The sequence below is a fragment of the Atractosteus spatula genome, chromosome 2 (genome assembly GCF_055471065.1).
Source record: "Atractosteus spatula isolate fAtrSpa1 chromosome 2, fAtrSpa1.hap1, whole genome shotgun sequence".
Taxonomy (NCBI): Eukaryota; Metazoa; Chordata; class Actinopteri; order Semionotiformes; family Lepisosteidae; genus Atractosteus; species Atractosteus spatula.
The window spans coordinates 1928139-1944934 of NC_142707.1; the positions used below are offsets into that span (position 1 = coordinate 1928139).

Genomic DNA, 16796 nt, shown 5'->3' on the forward strand with positions numbered 1-16796 from the left:
GGAGGCAGACAGGGAGAATGCGGGGAGTCACTGGACGCAGAGGGCGGATTCAAGCTGATTCCTGTACTTTTGTGACAACTGTTCGACTTATTCAATCAGTGCTGTTTAAAATAATTTAAAGCCAGTCCATTACTGCTTTAATTATCATATAAAGGAGAGTTAGTTCAGTCTTTTAGTCCTACATGCTGTATACTGCAGTACTTTGTGCGAAGCCTTTGGGAAGGACATGGTTATGTGCGACTTTGGCTCTTCGTGATGGTTCTCTGCCCTGAACCCCTGCACATGTCGAGACCCTGTTGTGCCTGGATCAGGCCCCATTCTCATCTTCTCTGTGCCAGACTAAACATCCTGCCAGTGTGGCCTGTTGCTTTGTATCTGTACTCTCCGCTCTGGACCGATCCCAGACCAGAAGCACCCTTATTGTAACATGGCCACCAAAATTGCACGCAGTATTCTAAGTGAGGTACAGTATTAGTGGGCCATTGTATCATTTTAACATGACTTCACTTGATTTATCCTCCACTTTTAGTTGTATATCCTAGAATGGTGCTTGCCTTTCTCATTGCCTTGCCTCATCGTGCACTGTATCACAAATACAGTTCGACGCAGGAAGTTTAAAGACATTGGGAAGCCAGCTGCTTTCAGCACATGGCAGCCGCAATTCTGCTGGCAGGCGATCTGCTGGAATGGAGCGGAGGAGCCAGGGGTTTGGGGCACAGTCCCTCCCTTGCAGCCCTGGGGCAGGAGGATGAACAGTTTCGCCTCTGGGAGTCCTGTCCCAGAATGAGCTACCAGGGCCGGAAACCTGAGCATCGTTTTTCAGGAGATCGAAATATGTATTAGATCTACTTCCTACATACTTGTACCTTCAAAATGTGTCCTAATGTGAGTTTTCCAGAGGTGTGGACATGTGTGGACGTGTGTTCAATGTGAGCAGAATGAACAGAAACCTGCCACGCAGCCCAGGACAGTCCTATGCTCATCTGGCCTGGATGCTTCTGATATAAATAGTCTGGTAATAGAGATGGCTGCTGTTCGCTGTCTTCGTCGCACAGGAGTGCTCTGTCTCATCAGGGTTATTTCCATCCATCAGCACGCAGACAGATCTCCTGCCGCTGATTTAGCCCATCTCCCACTCACTATGCTGTCTTAAAAGCAGCAGGACATGCTAATCCAAAACAGCATCTGTTTTGTTTTTTTATGTGTTTCGAACAATGGGAGTTTTTTTTAAACGTTGCCCGTGCCACGCCATGGACGCGGTAGGCGTAGGCTAAGCCCTTTCTGAGCGGCGAGTTCAGCCTGCGCTGGAAGGGCCCAGCCAGGCCTTCAAGGCGTGTCTGTTTCCCCGAGCCTGGGGGGCAGGTCCCGTGCTTCCCCGGTGGTTGCCATGGCAGCCTGGCGAGGTGGCCCCGTTTCCTGCTGTGCTGAAGGCCCCTGGGGGGCGCCTGTCTCTGCTCGCGCTCGTTAACTAAATCAGACAAGCGTGGCGGGACTGTCGCACTCCCTGGCAGCCTGGCGCTGAAAGGGCTGAGAGAGAGAGGGCAGGGGCATGCTGGGATAGAGCGAATGTGTGTGTGTCTGTGGGTGAGTGTGCGCTGTGGTTAGAGAGCTCATTCCCCCCAGAAAGGCCCAAGAATAAGGATAAGAATTCCTTACACTTATATAGCGCTTTTCTGGACTCTCCACTCAAAGTGCACCAGTCGGCTCCCCACACACCAGTGGGGAGGAGAGCAGAGTGATGGAGCCAGTTCAGAGATGGAGGTTATTAGGAGGCCATGACTGGTAAAAGGCCCACGGGGAAATTTGGCCAGGACACCGGGGGTAACACCCCTTCAAAGATCAAAATAATAATAAAGATCAGAAACACGTATATGAGAAGTCTTGCGAAATTAATACAGCTAATCTCAGAATCCAAAATGTGCAAAGTCTAGAATACAGTTAAAAGGAGCACAGAGTCTTGGAGCCAGACAGACTCCCATCTCATTGCAATACCCTTCTCAATGCAGGCACCTTCGAAAGTCCAGCCCGGTCAGTCTGTCCTGGGGGAAATCCTTCTCACCTACTGCACTGCACTGAGGCTGCTGCGGGCTAGGACCTCATGGCTGGTCTTTCTGTGCTGTTCTGCATTTCCACTCAGTTGATTCCAGGTGCTTTTCTGGTCTGTTGGTATTTGCTATTCCAGGAATGTGTGAACTTGTAATAATAATAATAAGAAGAAGAAGGTTCTCTCTGTGAGTTTTTCTCAATTCATGGTTGCAGGGGAGTCAGAGCCTATCCCAGCAAGCAACAGGTGCAAGGCAGGATACACCCTGGACAGGACACCAGACCACCACGGGCATGCACAGACACACACACACACACTCACACCAGGGCCAGTCTCCCATAAAGCCCAGCAAACCACCGGCATGTCTGTGGACTGTAGGAGGAAGCCCACGGAAAACAAGGAGAGATCTAACAAACTGAGAGCAGAGAGCACCCCAGGACTCAACCCCAGGCCCGCAGCGCTGAGAAGCACTAGTGCTGACTGGTGTGACTGGTGTGACTGGTGTGCCGTCTCGACATACAGGGAACAAAAAAAGGATCAGAAGAGGCAGAACTGGACATTCTCGCGGGAAGCCTGTTGAGCGGATCTATTGAGCCGTATCTAGCAGTACTTTCCCACTCCGTGTCGCCACCATGGGGGATTCCAGTGTTGTCCTGGTCCCCTAACCTGTGTTGGAAGGTGGGCTACTGACGGCTCTTCAGAGTAGGTCCGTGATCCAGGAGCTCCTGAGATGACGCTCCTGCAGTGTCCGGGGTATGAAGTGAGACGCTGGTCTCTGAAACTCTGTGTGGCAAGGGGCTCTGCCTGTACTCAGGTGTACTTAACGTTATTGGAGGTGATTCACTCGCCTTATTGGAAGCAAGCCGTCCTGCAGGACTGCGATGAGGAAATGTTGTACCTGGTGAATGTGGTCTGTGGAATGAGTGAATCTCCGGGTGTCTTGGAGGTTTTGTGTCTGTTGCTCAGTGTTACGGACTTTAGGTGTGATGGGAATTTTTACCAGGCAAAGAGGTAGAGTTTACATCTTTAAAAGGCACTAGGGACACACGGTCAGTTGTGTGGATTGCTGGAAACTGGTACTGTCACTCCTGAACTCTGGTTGTGATCGATTGTGTTTAAACAATTAAGCGTTTTCACTTATTTTTTGAGTAAAGACTTTGACATATGCTGTTAGTTTGCTTGGGTTCAGAGGGAGCAGGAAGCTGTGGAAGAGAACGTTCTGCCCACAGCTCTGTTTCTCTGAGTGAAGCAACATGTCACAAAGATCAAAAAGCTTTGAACTTCAGTTGACTTCACACCTTTAATGCTCCAACATCTGTTCCTACTCGTCCCTGTTGGTTCATTGTCAAGTACCTTCAGATGATATATCATGAACTGTATTACATCAAATAAATATTGTTATAAAATTGCAAGCAGTAAATTAAAAATAAAATTATCATGATGATCATGCTGAAGTTACTATTGTTGATAATCTTATTATTTTATCTGATAAAGTGATGCTAATAATTATATTAAGTAATCAATACCATTAATGATATTAATAGGAATAATAATAATGATATTTGTAGAAATATATTCATACTCTAATTCAGAATGTCTGACATTTAAATTTAATTCACAGTATTGCAATATTTCAGTCAAAAGATATTCATGAGGCTATACAGTACTTTTCTACGAGCCTTAAGATACTAGATACTAATTAATGACACTCAGTTGATTAAAAAGTTGTGGACCAGAATCCTCCTCTTTATAAAATGTGCAAACCTATACTGTAAACAATGTAGCAGTTGCCAGGATGATAGCACTGGAAAGAAGAATGTACGGACATATTGTAAGTAAAAACAGTAATTTTGAGGGAAAAAAGGTGCTCAAGTGATTATAATATAATTCCTCTGAACATAAATTATCCAATGTGTAAATCCATACAGGACTCTGTTTTTAAATCATCCCTCAACTTGGGGACTAAACTTTCAGAACCTTGTCTTCTGAATCCATACATTCAAAATTGCAGCACTTAATTCTGACAGTCTCGTACATTTCCCTGCATGACTGGTCCACAATTACTGACCATAGTCCGTGAAGGAACAGTCTTTACAAAATGATCAGTAATTTGGAGCAAACATGCTTGTAGCTTTGACTGCATAAATTTGCACAATGAAATGAAGAGTAATATCTCAGTGTCAGAGGGCTGGGCTGCAGTGTGTTCAGGAGCTCAGTGTCAGGGTGCTGGGCTGCAGTGTGTTTAGGAGTTCAGTGTCAGAGTGCTGGGCTGCAGTGTGCTCAGTGCTACAATATTGGGCAGCAGTGTGCTCAGTAGCTCAGTGTTACAGTGCTGGCCTGCAGTGTGCTCAGTAGCTCAGTGCTGCAATGCTGGGCTGCAGTGTGTTCAGTAGCTCAGTGCTACAGTGCTGGGCTGCAGTATATCTGTTGTTTTGGTGGATATTGGAACTCGGTGCATTCTTGAAGGGACATGTGAAGTGAGAATTGGGCACTTTGTTCTTGCTCTGAGTGGGCTGGCGGGGGTGCGTGACTGATTTTAACCCTGAGCTCCAGCTCACTGCGCCCCCCATACTAGACTCAGCTGTTGTTGAAAACGGATGTGTGCTTATTGTAATGGAGAGGCCATGTAATGGAATTGTTTTAATGGATATGGAAAGAAAATACTGAGCTCTAGTGGTGGCAGGGTGTAATGGCACCATGGATGTTGTCTTTCTTGGAAAGCTTCGGGAGATGTGAACTTTACTTATACAAACACATTGAATACATGACTATCCATCCTTTTTCAAACTACTTCATCCAATTCAGAGTCGCAGGAGAACTAGAGCCAATCCCATCAAGCAATGGGCTCAAGGCAGGGTAGACCTGGACGCGATGCCAGTGCAGAACAGGACACACACATGCGCACCAGGGCTTCTGCCAGTTAACCTGCTGTACCAGCATGTTTCTAGGTTCTGGACGGAAACAAGTCCTCTCGGAGGAAACGCACGTGAACACAGGGAGAATCCAGGGCGCCAGCGCTGTGAGGCAGCAGTGCTAACCACTGCGGCACTGTGCTGCCCTTACTTAATGATTGATTACTTAATTAATACAATTAGAAAATAAATTAATGGCAGTTTTGTACTCTTTCAAGTCTGTAATCAGTGTGCCTTGTTCTTTAGAATTTATCATTCACATGCTGCGCTCTTTAGAATCAGTATTCAGTGCACTGTGGTTTTTAGAACTGTTAGCTGCCATCAGACATACCAAAGTCACTGTTAAACGTAAGGTGTCTCCTGTAGTTATATGCCAAAAGGTCTACAGAATCATCGTTTTGATGATTAAACTTAGGAAACTGCAAGAACACCTGACAATGAATATTTCCGTAGGCTAAGAGTGGTGGGATAATTTAAAAAGTCAGGGAAAAGGAATGGCCAGGAACAAAGTTCAAAGTTAATTGTGCGGCTGTAGAGCCGCAAGTCTGTATTAACAGGAAAGAAGCAAGGTTAGCGCGGGACAGTAACATGACTTTTCTTACTCCAGCAGGTCCTGAGTGCTAGAAAGCCGTGCTGCTGTGCAATCCGAGGAAGAAAGGACTGTCCCGGTGCTGCCCGCTGCCATGGGAAGACCTGAGGACAGTGTGCGGCTGGTGGCAGCCTGCCTCCTGCTCTCTCTGTGCCTCTCCTCCCCCGCCAGCCCCCACTGCCCCCCGCAGTGCATCTGTGAGACCCGACCCTGGTACACCCCCCAGTCCGTGTTCCACCAGGCCAAGACCGTGGACTGCAATGAGCTGCAGCTGAGCAGCATCCCCTGGAACATCTCGGGGGACACCCAGGTGTTGCTCCTGCAGAGCAACAACATCTCCAAGGTGACCACGGAGCTTCAGAGCCTGATCAACCTGACCGAGCTGGACCTGTCCCAGAACCACTTTGCCCGGATGCAGGACATCGGCCTCTCCAACCTGACCCAGCTCATCACGCTCTACCTGGAGGAGAACCAGGTGAAGGAGCTGCCGGATTTTTGCCTGAAGGACCTTGTCAGCTTGGAGGAGCTCTACATTAACCACAACCAGATCTCCACCATCGGCCCCAAGGCGTTCGCCGGGCTGGGCAACCTGCTGAGGCTGCACCTCAACTCCAACAAGTTGGCAGCCATCGACAGTCGCTGGTTTGAGTTCCTCCCCAACCTCGAGATCCTCATGATTGGGGAGAACCCCATCCGGGGGCTGCAGGGCATGAACTTCCACCCTCTGTCCAAGCTGCACAGCCTGGTGCTGGCTGGCATGGGGCTAAAGAATGTGCCAGCCAACACTTTTGAAGGCCTGTCCTACCTGGAGAGTCTCTCCTTCTTTGACAACCAGCTCACCGCTGTCCCCAAGCAGGCCCTGCGGGGCTTGCCAAACCTCAAGTTTCTGGACCTGAACAAGAACCCCATCAGCCGGGTGCAGGAGGGGGACTTCAGTCACTTCCCCCACCTGGAGGAGCTCAGCCTGAACAACATGGACGAGCTGGTGGCCATCGAGCGAGGGGCCTTCGCCCACCTCCCTGACATGGCCAAGTTAGAGATCCGCAACAACCCCCGGCTCTCCTACATCGACCGGGGAGCGTTCCTGGATGTGGCCGGGCTGCGCACGCTGCTGGTCAGCAACAACGACCTCAGCCTGCTGCCCCGCGAGCTCCTGGCCTCCTTCCCCATCCTAGACGAGATCAGCCTGCACAGCAACCCCTTGCGCTGCGATTGCCTCTCCAACTGGGGCGCCATCCTGGGGAACCAGTCCACCTTACGCCTGCTGGAAACCCAGATAACCCTCTGTGCCACCCCACCACAGCTGAGCGGCCGTCTGCTTCAGGAGGTGGTCACGACAGGCTTCAGCCTTGCCAGCAACACCTGCCTGCCCCTCATCTCCCTGCACACGTTCCCAGCACAGCTCAACGCCACCGCTGGACAGCGCCTCACTCTGAACTGCTGGGCAATGGCTGACCCGGCGCCCCAGTTCTATTGGGTGACCCCAGCGGGAGACAAGGTCACCTCCGGCCCCACCTCTGCTGCGCTTGCCCCCTCCTCCAGCAGCCGGAAGCACAGGGTGCAAGGACAGGGCGCCCTGGAGATCCTTCGCGTCGAACCCGAGGACGCGGGGCTCTACACCTGCGTGGCGTGGAACTCCGAGGGGGCGGACACGCGCAGCGTGAGCCTGCACGTGTCCGGGGGCGGGGGGGCGGCGCCCGAGGGCGGAGAGCCGGGGGCAGGGAACGCCACCGGGGGCCTGGTGATCCTGGCCAAGGTTGTCCACTCCCGCTCGGTGGTGCTGGCGTGGAGGCTGGCCCCGTCCGTCACGGCCTCCGGCCGCGAGGCCCCGCCACCCCGGTGGGCCACCGCCACCATGAAGATCGACAACCCGCAGGTCAGCTACACGGCCAAGGTGCCCGTGGACATCCAGGAGTACAACCTCACCCACCTGCTGCCCTCCACCGAGTACGAAGTCTGCCTGACCGTCTCCTCCTCCACCGAGCGCCAGACCCAGCGCTCCTGCGTCAACGTGACCACCAAGGAGGCCACCTTCGCCGTGGAGATGGTGGCCCAGCCCTCCAGTGTGGCCCTGGCCGCCGTGATGGGCTCCATGTTCGCCATCTGCATCATGGCCCTGCTGGTCTTCTACATGGGCCGCCGGATGAAGCAGAAGGCCTGCCACCACTCGCTGAAGAAGTACATGCAGCACGCCACCGCCATCCCCCTGAACGAGCTGTACCCCCCCCTCATCAACCTGTGGGAGTGCGAGGCGGAGAAGGAGAAGGAGTGCACCCTGGATGCACAGGCCCCGCAGATAGACACCTCCAAGACCTACCTGTGGTAGCCGGTCGCAGCGAGGGGCGAGGGAAAGCTGGACGTGTGTTGGCGTGACCATGGCGGTGTACGTGTGTGCACACATGCGTGCGCGGTTTCCATCACACGTTAAGTTTAACTTAACTTATTTTGCCACCTAACCACGCTCTTCCTCCCAAAATGACGCGGCTGCTTTTCCCCTCAGCACTTGTGAAAGTCTCTGGATGGCCTATTTATTTTATTTATTTTTTCCAGGGGGTGCGACACAACCCCCAAATTCCCCACTCTGGGATTTTATTTTTATATGAGAAGGGGGAGATGCTCACAAGAAATGTTTTAATAATCCCTTGGTGAAACACACATTATCTCCAAAGTGTGCATTTGTGTATCAGTAGACATAGAACAGTAGTCGTAGCACTGAGGAGTTTGCAACAGGCATTTTGAAGAACGCAGCAGGGCGAAAGACCGGGGACAGTCGACAGCCGACCGGCCGGCCTCGCTGACACACTTGATGTCAAACTAGACCTTACACCTCGATGCCTGCAGGAATTGGTAGCTGTGTTTACTCCGAGACAAGTTCTACCCTGCGCAATGTGATCATGCCTCTTGAGGGGTTTTTCTAAATTGAAATTTGTTTTGCAGAGGAGCTAAAAGTAGCCTCACAACCCACAAAGATGTGTTTCTTAAGACCTGAACTTCTTCTGTCATAAGGAACTATGCAGAAGTAATAATAATAATAATAATAATAATAATAACTGATGAAGCACAGAATAAAAAGCTGAATATCTCAGAGGCTGTGTTCTGCATTTACAGTATTTTTTGTAAATAGACTTTGTGTTCCAAAATGCCTGGCTGGTCCACTATCAGAGTTCAGGAACCCCTCGACAACGAACTTCCAGCACTAGTGCTGCAGTGACAGCCTCACTCTCCAGCTTGCAGACTTGCAGACATGATCTCCTGAGGCTCGTGTTAAACCCTCCACTGAAGATGTCAGAGCTACCAATACCCCACATGATGCTCTTTATTTTTAAACAAATTGTCAGAATGTTGTTTCTTTAACTTGGTCCCTGACACCGTGGTCTCCTGCCACAACTGCTTCGCCCATCAGTCTCTTGAAGTGAGACACGGCTGGGAACTTGCCTACTTTCTCCCGGTACCTTCAGCCATAAAAGAGATTTTAAATGCTTTCGGCTTCTGCTCCACCCCAGTGCCCATTCTAACCTTGTGCTAAAACACTCGGCAACATAACGAGAATGATAAAGTGTTGTTCTGGAGCATACAGAAGAACAGAAGTGATATGAAACATTAGTAGTCACGTCAGAGACCATGGGCTGCTAAAGCACTCAAGTTATCTGCCAGCCGTGCGAACCTCCTACTCGTTTTCAGGCTGAATGGTCCCCCCCTCTTCCTGGGACGATGGTGAAAGAGCAGGAACCTACAGCGTTCATTCAGCCAAACACTGCATCAATACCAAAGCTGAACACTAATGTGCACATGAGAACAGGAGCTTGGATTATGCGTCCGCCTGCCGAGTCACTTTATCGCATACATTTCTACATACAAATCGGCACACAATGCTGTCTGCTCATGTTGATGCTTTCTGATTTTCTGTGGTTTACCTTATCTGCCGAATACCACTTACTTGTCATTACAGAAAGGAGGCAGCAAAAATGAAAGTGCACAAAAGGGGACACAGCTACTGTATATTCCGAGTGATGGGATACTCCCAGACTCTGTATTACTGGGTTTCTTACAACAGCTAGTTACGAATCCCATGGAAAGAAAGAAACTATTTGTGGTATAGTAAGCTATTTTTTTATTGTAGCATTTCTGAAACCCTATCCGGACGAAAGTCTGCTGTTTCATGTTTCGCTCTTTCTGTCCAACCCTCTCCCGAATCTTGATTGTTCAGTCATATGTCTTATGTCTATCAGTCGATCTGCATCTATACCCATCATCCCCTATTTTTCTAACCAAGCATACATGCAGTCTATATTGTTTTGTTCATTGGACAAACTGTTCTCATATTTATGTGTATATTGTGTTCTGATGTTGCATCACCTTCCCCGGGTTATTCTTTTTGAAGATTAATGAACTAATTTTTCAAATCCCATGTTCATTGCCCCATTTATTAGCATTAAGATTAGTAGAATCATAATAACCTAAGGCATTGAACACATCCCAAAATAAAAAAGAACATTAAGAATCAAGATCCAGGGGGAATTATGCCTGTTTTATTTTTCCAGTGGGTGAGGGAGTGGTAATCTTAATATTTATTATTGGAATTTACCACACATTCTATTAAGCTTTTTCCTGCTCCTTGTAAATTGGAATGACACTTTCTGTCATTTCTTCTGCCAGCACTGCAGCAGCTGTGGAGTACGCAGGGAGAACAGAATATCTGCTGCAGAGCTCTCACCACATAGCCCAGGACACACAGCGGCTACAGCAGGTTTAGTGGATGATCAGCACCTTGAAGATGTGGTGGAAGAAAATGTTAATGAATAAGCAGGTTTTGACCACTTTAGGCCTATTTAGAAATTATTATTTTTTTAAATCTTTTGGTTTGTGTTTCTTTACTGGCGTAGCTCAGTCAAACTTTAGAGCCCAGATGTGCATTTTAAACACGCTGTAACACTGAGGACAGTTTGGATCACAGAACAAGATGTGTTTTGTCCATCTTCAGGTGTCAAGGAAAGCATTTTCTAAATGAAGAAACAGAAATACTTTCTCCTGATTTTTTTCTTTTCCATAATAAAGTAGGAGTATTGAGAAAGCTCTCATAAGCCTCAGATCTCATGGAGGAGCTGATGGGGATTATTAGTCATGTCTTCGCTACAGCTGGATTACGATGGGGCAATGCAACTTTAAAGTAAATAGGCACCGCAGTAGGTTGGCAGTGATACACATATCGTTCAAACAATAGCAGGGTATTTTTGGAAATGCTGTATAAGATTGAGGCTAAAAACTACCATCAAAACTCCTTCACAAACAATACACAACACGATCAAACAACAAACATCACAGAAAAAAATAAATTTCACAGTTATACCAGGACCACTGCGTCTGCAGAACATCCTTGTCAGCTCTCAATTCTTAATTCCATCATTTTCACCTGACTTCTCTCTACCTGGAGACCTGCTCTTAGCATTCGGCTGAAACGACTGTATGTTGCGATCTGAACTACTATGAACAGCTGAGTGCAGGTAATGTCGTTTGCACGAATGGTTGTAAAAGATTGTACGTGTTGTTATAACATGTAGTGTAGTGTTCATGAAGGAGTAGTGGCAGTGATTTTTAGCCTCGGTGGAGTAAAATGTTATTGTATTTTTTGATAAAGCTAAAATAACACATTCCTGTAATATTTGTACGTGAATAATCGAATGTGCAGTGCAGTTCTGTATTTCAGAGCAAATAATGAACAGATGAAGATGAAGCACAGTGTCACTTGTAAACAGAAATGCAGTTTTTGTCAGGATGATAATAAACATTAGAAGACGAAATCTCAAAAGTGTGTTTTCTCCGTATATTATGTGCTATCGTATATTGGCAGGGACAACATTTAAGACAGTGTCCTCACATACACAGTCTCTCAGGGGTCCTTCACTGGATTAAAGAATTCCAGCAGGCACAACCTTATTGGAATGGAAATTTTTAAGTTGACATTATATATCGACGATCTGATATGTCTGTTGAGCCTTTTAGCCTGCATGGACAGGCTGAAAAAACTCAACCTTTTTAGACAGAGAAGACTACAAGAGAACCTCGGGCCCGTATTCCTATAAGGCACGGACAAAGTCACTCTGGGGGATTTCTTCAACATCAACGGTCAAACACAAACCAGAGGACACAAGTGGGAAATATGTGGAAGAGCATATTACATTGAGAGCAGGAGGCACTTCTTTACATAAAAGGTTGTGGGAGTGGGGAACAACTTGCCCGGTCTTTCTGTTGAAGCTGGTAAATGATTTCACAGGAAATTTGGAAGTGACTTCAGAGGCATAATAATATTCACAAAAAAAAGGTTGTCCATAACTGCTAATTATGTTTGATTTACAGACAAGATATTACACCCCCTCTACTGAACATATACTTTATTTTCCTGATATAAGACATCTTAACAAGAGGACAGAGCAAACAAAAGAATTACCATCTAATTACATGCAAAACCAAATGCAATCTCTTTCCATCTCGAGAGCAAGAGTTCACACGATAGCACATTAAATCCAAGATTTTTTTTTCCCCAAGAAATTTCTATTGTGGGACAAATATTCAAGAAGCCGCTAGAAATTATCATCTGCCATCTTAAATAAATAGATACAGATTATTTCCTTGTCTTATAAACCATCATATCTCTATTATTATGTACTGGATATCTCTTGAAATTGCTCAATCTACACTACTAGAAGCTTAAGCATTATTTTATACATCAACATCAATTTTTATCATGACATACCAAGCTATAAATTTAATTCCAATAGAATAATTTATTGGTCGTGTCCAAAAAAAAAAAACTTGGCAGAGAAATCCAAAAATGATAATGGAATTACTACTCATATAGCCTGTATATTTTTTGTAAATAGGCTACAGGCAGTTTTGATATTCTTCAAAACTTAGGTCGTGCAACATTTACCGATGTAATCATTCTTGCGAGGCAAGACTCTTCTGTTATTGAGGCGTAGGTAGAATGTAGCCGAAGGAAATGAGTTTTTTTATGCCCATTTACCTGTCCGTCTGCCGCTAGTTGTGACCCAGTTGTGAAGCGATGTGCTCCCTTCAGCTGCCTCCCTAAATTTTCTTCTTCTATTTTCTGAAGACATACTCTCCTGTTTCTGTGACTGAAACATATATATATACACGACAAAGAATATGCATGTTAGAGGTTTATATCAAATACAAAAAGACTGGGTTGTCTACTCAGTTAACTACATTTTCTTCAGGACATCTCAACTCTAGCTAGCTAAGCCACAGGTGAATGCAAATAGTCTTTCTTAAACAAACAGTGCTCAATATGACACCCTTGGTGTGTTACTTTTGTACAGTCCTTCTGAAAAATCCGTGTTATCTTCTCGCCATTCACGTTTAACGTTTAACAAGACCCCTACAGGTGGAGTAGCCTACAGTACGTTGCTTATCGCTGCTTTTTTCCTCCGCTTTTTGCAACGAACTGGAGGCGGGCATTGGCGCTCCGATGAGATCAATTAGGTCCAACGTTTTTTTCTTTCGTAAATAAATACAGAAGCAGAATCGTCAAGAGGCGAAAAAAAAAAAAGAAAATTGGTTGGACTCTTTATCTACAAGCACAAAAGGACACTTGGGCAAATGAGGGCAAAGGGGCAGGGGCAGCAACCCCGCTGTCTACGTCTCTGCATTAGATGTTGCTCTGCAGGAGGGTGGGTTCCTGTGTGTCTCCCTGGTTGTTTTTTTAAAAAAATGTATTAAACGTATAAAGAATTTACAAATACAAATACAACCAGAGGATCAGAAACGTTATCAGAATCAAAATCAGAAATTGTTAACACAATTGTTAACACAATTAACTGGCAGAGATATTGAAGTAAATGATGTGATCAAATTGTATTTTGCACATATATCAAATGTTTTCTTTGCTTTAACATTTTTCAAAATTTTTAATAGAATTTAGTGTTTCAACTCCACCTCAAAAGTATTAAAAAGGGGAGATTAGACCCTTTTGATTTATGAATGTGAAATTTACCCAGAATGACTAATAAATTTACTATAAATAAATGCTCTTTTTCCAAATTTTCTATTAAACAGTACAATAAAATATCGAAATCCTTACATCTAAAAAGCACCTTTAACTGTCTGCAAACAAAACTCTGTAAGTCCGTCCAAAACAGCTTCACAAACCTACAGCTAACAAATAACTCCACTAGATTCCCTTTCAGCCCGACAAAAAACACACACAAACCATCCTGCTCATGCTTAGATTTAGAGAGCACTAATTTAACCGGATTAAATTAATGAACAATTTATAAAGATATCTGTTTAACTTTATTTGTAATGCAATATCTATCAGGAGTTGTCCAAACTCATTACTCGATATTTTATTGTACCTGTGACTCTCGCCCTGAGCGAGTAACCGAACCGCAGGACCTACGTGCTTCGGGTGAGACCCGAAAGGTACACGTCCAGACCCACAGCCCGCCCCAGACTGAAAACCGCTAATTGTAACTGGCTAGTCCACAGTTTAACCTGATAGGTGCTGTACTTCCAAAAGCACCCCAGACACGAGAAGCTTAGATAAAAAAAATGCAATTCCTTTCATAACTACAAGATAATGTTTATTTCATTAAAAAAGTTATTTTTCTATAATAATCGACTGTGGTAAACGTGTTTAGTAGGCTTGAGAATCTGAGTAAGAACAAGAAGAAATGCTGTCCGTTTAATCTAAAGGTGTTGTGAAATATTCTGTGATTATGAGATACTAAAATTGAATGTAAACCCATTTATTATACAGGAGCTTTCCATAATGCTCATTATAATTACCAAGCACACGGTGATTTGATTGTAGTTACGGTATAAATAATTGCGTTTTGATAATAACCCCCATAGTGTATGCAATGATAAAATTCCTTTCTATAGATACAAGGATCGGTTTCTAAATCCTCGAACTACAGTACGGATTCTACAAAGGACATTGTACTGACACGAAATTTCCTTCTGGAAGAAAAACGTTGTTTTTTTTAAAACAACAACTAAACTCATTACTACTAATACGATATTCAGGAAGGGCCACGTGGACGGTTCAATCCCAAAAGTCACGAAATCTAAACACCTAGTAGATTACAGAAAATGTAGCCGGGGGAGATATAAACATATATTTATAAAACCCCGTAGCTGTTTGTTTTGTGCAGGTACTGTCCCCTTGACAGCGGCTCCGCGCCACTCGCGCGGGGGCTGCTGGTCCCTGGTTGCTAGGCAGGGTGACGGACGGGTGCGGAAGGGGAGCTGTCAGCGGCTGCGGGAAGTGACGTCGGCGTGTCGTCAGCAGTGTGTGTGTGTGTGTTGATGTTTTGTGGAAGGCTGGAGGACGGAAGGAGGGCCGGCTTGTTTTTGTTCTCCGAGCGAGAAAGCTCCCGGGGTTGGACTGGGGTTTCATTTTTTTTTTTTAAAGGAAAAAAAGACAGAGATAAAACGACGCTTTTGGAAATCGCGAAGGGGCTACGCGCGGTCCTCAGACAGGGGGGGGGGTGCTGCTACTGCAGCTGCACAACACAGCGCACGTTAACGGCAACCGCTTGAAAGGAGGAATCGTCGTTCCCCAGCTCCCCCCTGCGAAAGCAGACAACCATGACGATTCTTCCGAAGAAGAAACCCAGCTCGACAGTCGGGGTGCCTGACCACCCGGACGAGAGTGACCGGCGGAGCGGTCCGGACTCCCACCCCCACTCGCACCAGCACCCTCATCCCCACACACACGGCGGCCGGGCCGGCGCCAGACCCAGGGCCTCCCCGCCGCGCTGGCCCTACCAGGCCGCGCCGCCCTCGTCCAGGGAGGACCGGAGAGGCGAGGCGAGCTCCCGGCCGCAGCAGGCCTCCCCGCCGCCCGTGGGGTCGGGATCCCCCGTGGGGCCGGCGGACGGCAGCGGGGCGGGCGGGGTGTCGTGCGGGGCCGGCGGCCGCGGGGAACTGTCAGGCGGCGTGGGGTGCGGCGCGGGGGTCGGGGTGGGCGCCGGAGTCGGGAGCTGTTGCTCTGGGCCCGGCCTCAGCAAGAGGCGGAGGCAGGCGGCCTGTGCCGGCGGTGTCGCCGGCGGAGGGGTTGTCGGAGTGGCCGGGGGAGGCGGAGGGGGACCCAGCCCGGACCCGGAGGAAGGAGCGGGATACAACAGCGAGGACGAGTACGAGAACGCGGCCAGGCTGCAGTCCCTGGACCCAGCGACCGTCGAGCAGGTACGGCGGTGCAGAAAGCGAGTTGTCGATTGCTCGTCCCTGCCCGGGGAGAACCCTCTGGGTGGCGGCGTGGACAAGCTGACAGGTCTCGGACACGAGCGTTGTCAACACGCGTGGCGTGTGATTGCGAGTATCGGGATCTCCGTGACTGACGAAACGGATGCTTTGCTTTATCCTGTGATTCGCTTCTGCACTCGTACATCATGGCCGGTGTTATATGTCACTTAATGAATTCAGCATATTTAAATGTTAAAGCCCGAAATACCCAGCCAGATACAAGCTTTTATTGTCACCTCCTGTTTGCAACGAGTTTTCGCGAATTTAAGGCAGCCTTGTTTTTTCGGTGGCCCTCGTTTAAAAGTGACCTCTTGGAGGTTCAGACATGACGTTTGTCTTATGGTTAAGGTTTGTGTAGAATGAATTTACATCTCTTAAGTGCTAAAACTTATTTCCCATAATTACAGACTTTGTGTAGAAATAAGCATTCCACTTTTATCCCAGTCCGGAGTAACACGTTAGGAACCTTCAGTCACCCTGGCTAGAATGAGTGTCAAACCTATCATATCCCTGTGTATAGAGATGACATCCTGCTGTATGTCTGAGCAGCCCACGTTTAGTGTATTTAATAAATGAGAGAACCAGCTGGAATGGAGATAGAGGGTGTCAATGCTCCTGTGAGTCTGTCGTATTGCAGCTGTCATGACAGATAATCATTTAATAATAAGAAACTTTTTGCAGCTGCTCTGTTAGAAGCCGATTCATACAGGTGCTGTGGCCTGGCAGAGCTTTAGAAAGCGCTGAGGCTGGGCTCTGTGTGGGAAACGGCTCTACAGCCGCTGCTTGAGTCGGACCCGGTGGTGGGGTTAAAGGCAGCACTCGGACATCAGGCTCCCCCTCCTCCGTGTTGTTTTTTGCGATCGCGTGTACTGGGGTGCAGAGCAGGGGTGTGCGGGTGTTGGGTGTGTGAGATGCCCTCATCCGCACCCTGACCTCTGGGCACAACAGCTCTCTGCACCAAGCCAGTTTTACGGCATCCATCTGC

At 47.4% G+C, this 16796-nt stretch overlaps 2 protein-coding genes across 5 annotated transcripts in view; both read left to right on the forward strand.

The window, feature by feature from the left end:
* Positions 1–5623: 5623 nt before the first annotated feature.
* Positions 5624–11351, forward strand: LOC148838966 (leucine-rich repeat neuronal protein 1). Its single transcript, XM_088909587.1, has one exon. It carries the CDS (start codon positions 5640–5642, stop codon positions 7869–7871), a length of 2232 nt encoding a protein of 743 aa, XP_088765713.1. The 5' UTR covers positions 5624–5639; the 3' UTR covers positions 7872–11351.
* Positions 11352–14854: 3503 nt separating this feature from the next.
* otud5a (OTU deubiquitinase 5a) overlaps positions 14855–16796 on the forward strand; it is a 59844-nt gene continuing 57902 nt past the window's right edge. For all 4 annotated transcript variants that reach the window (XM_088928789.1, XM_088928800.1, XM_088928809.1 and 1 more), the window contains exon 1: positions 14855–15754. In XM_088928789.1, the coding sequence (XP_088784915.1) occupies positions 15155–15754 (600 nt within the window). In that variant the 5' untranslated portion in view covers positions 14855–15154. The remainder of the gene's footprint in view (positions 15755–16796) is intronic.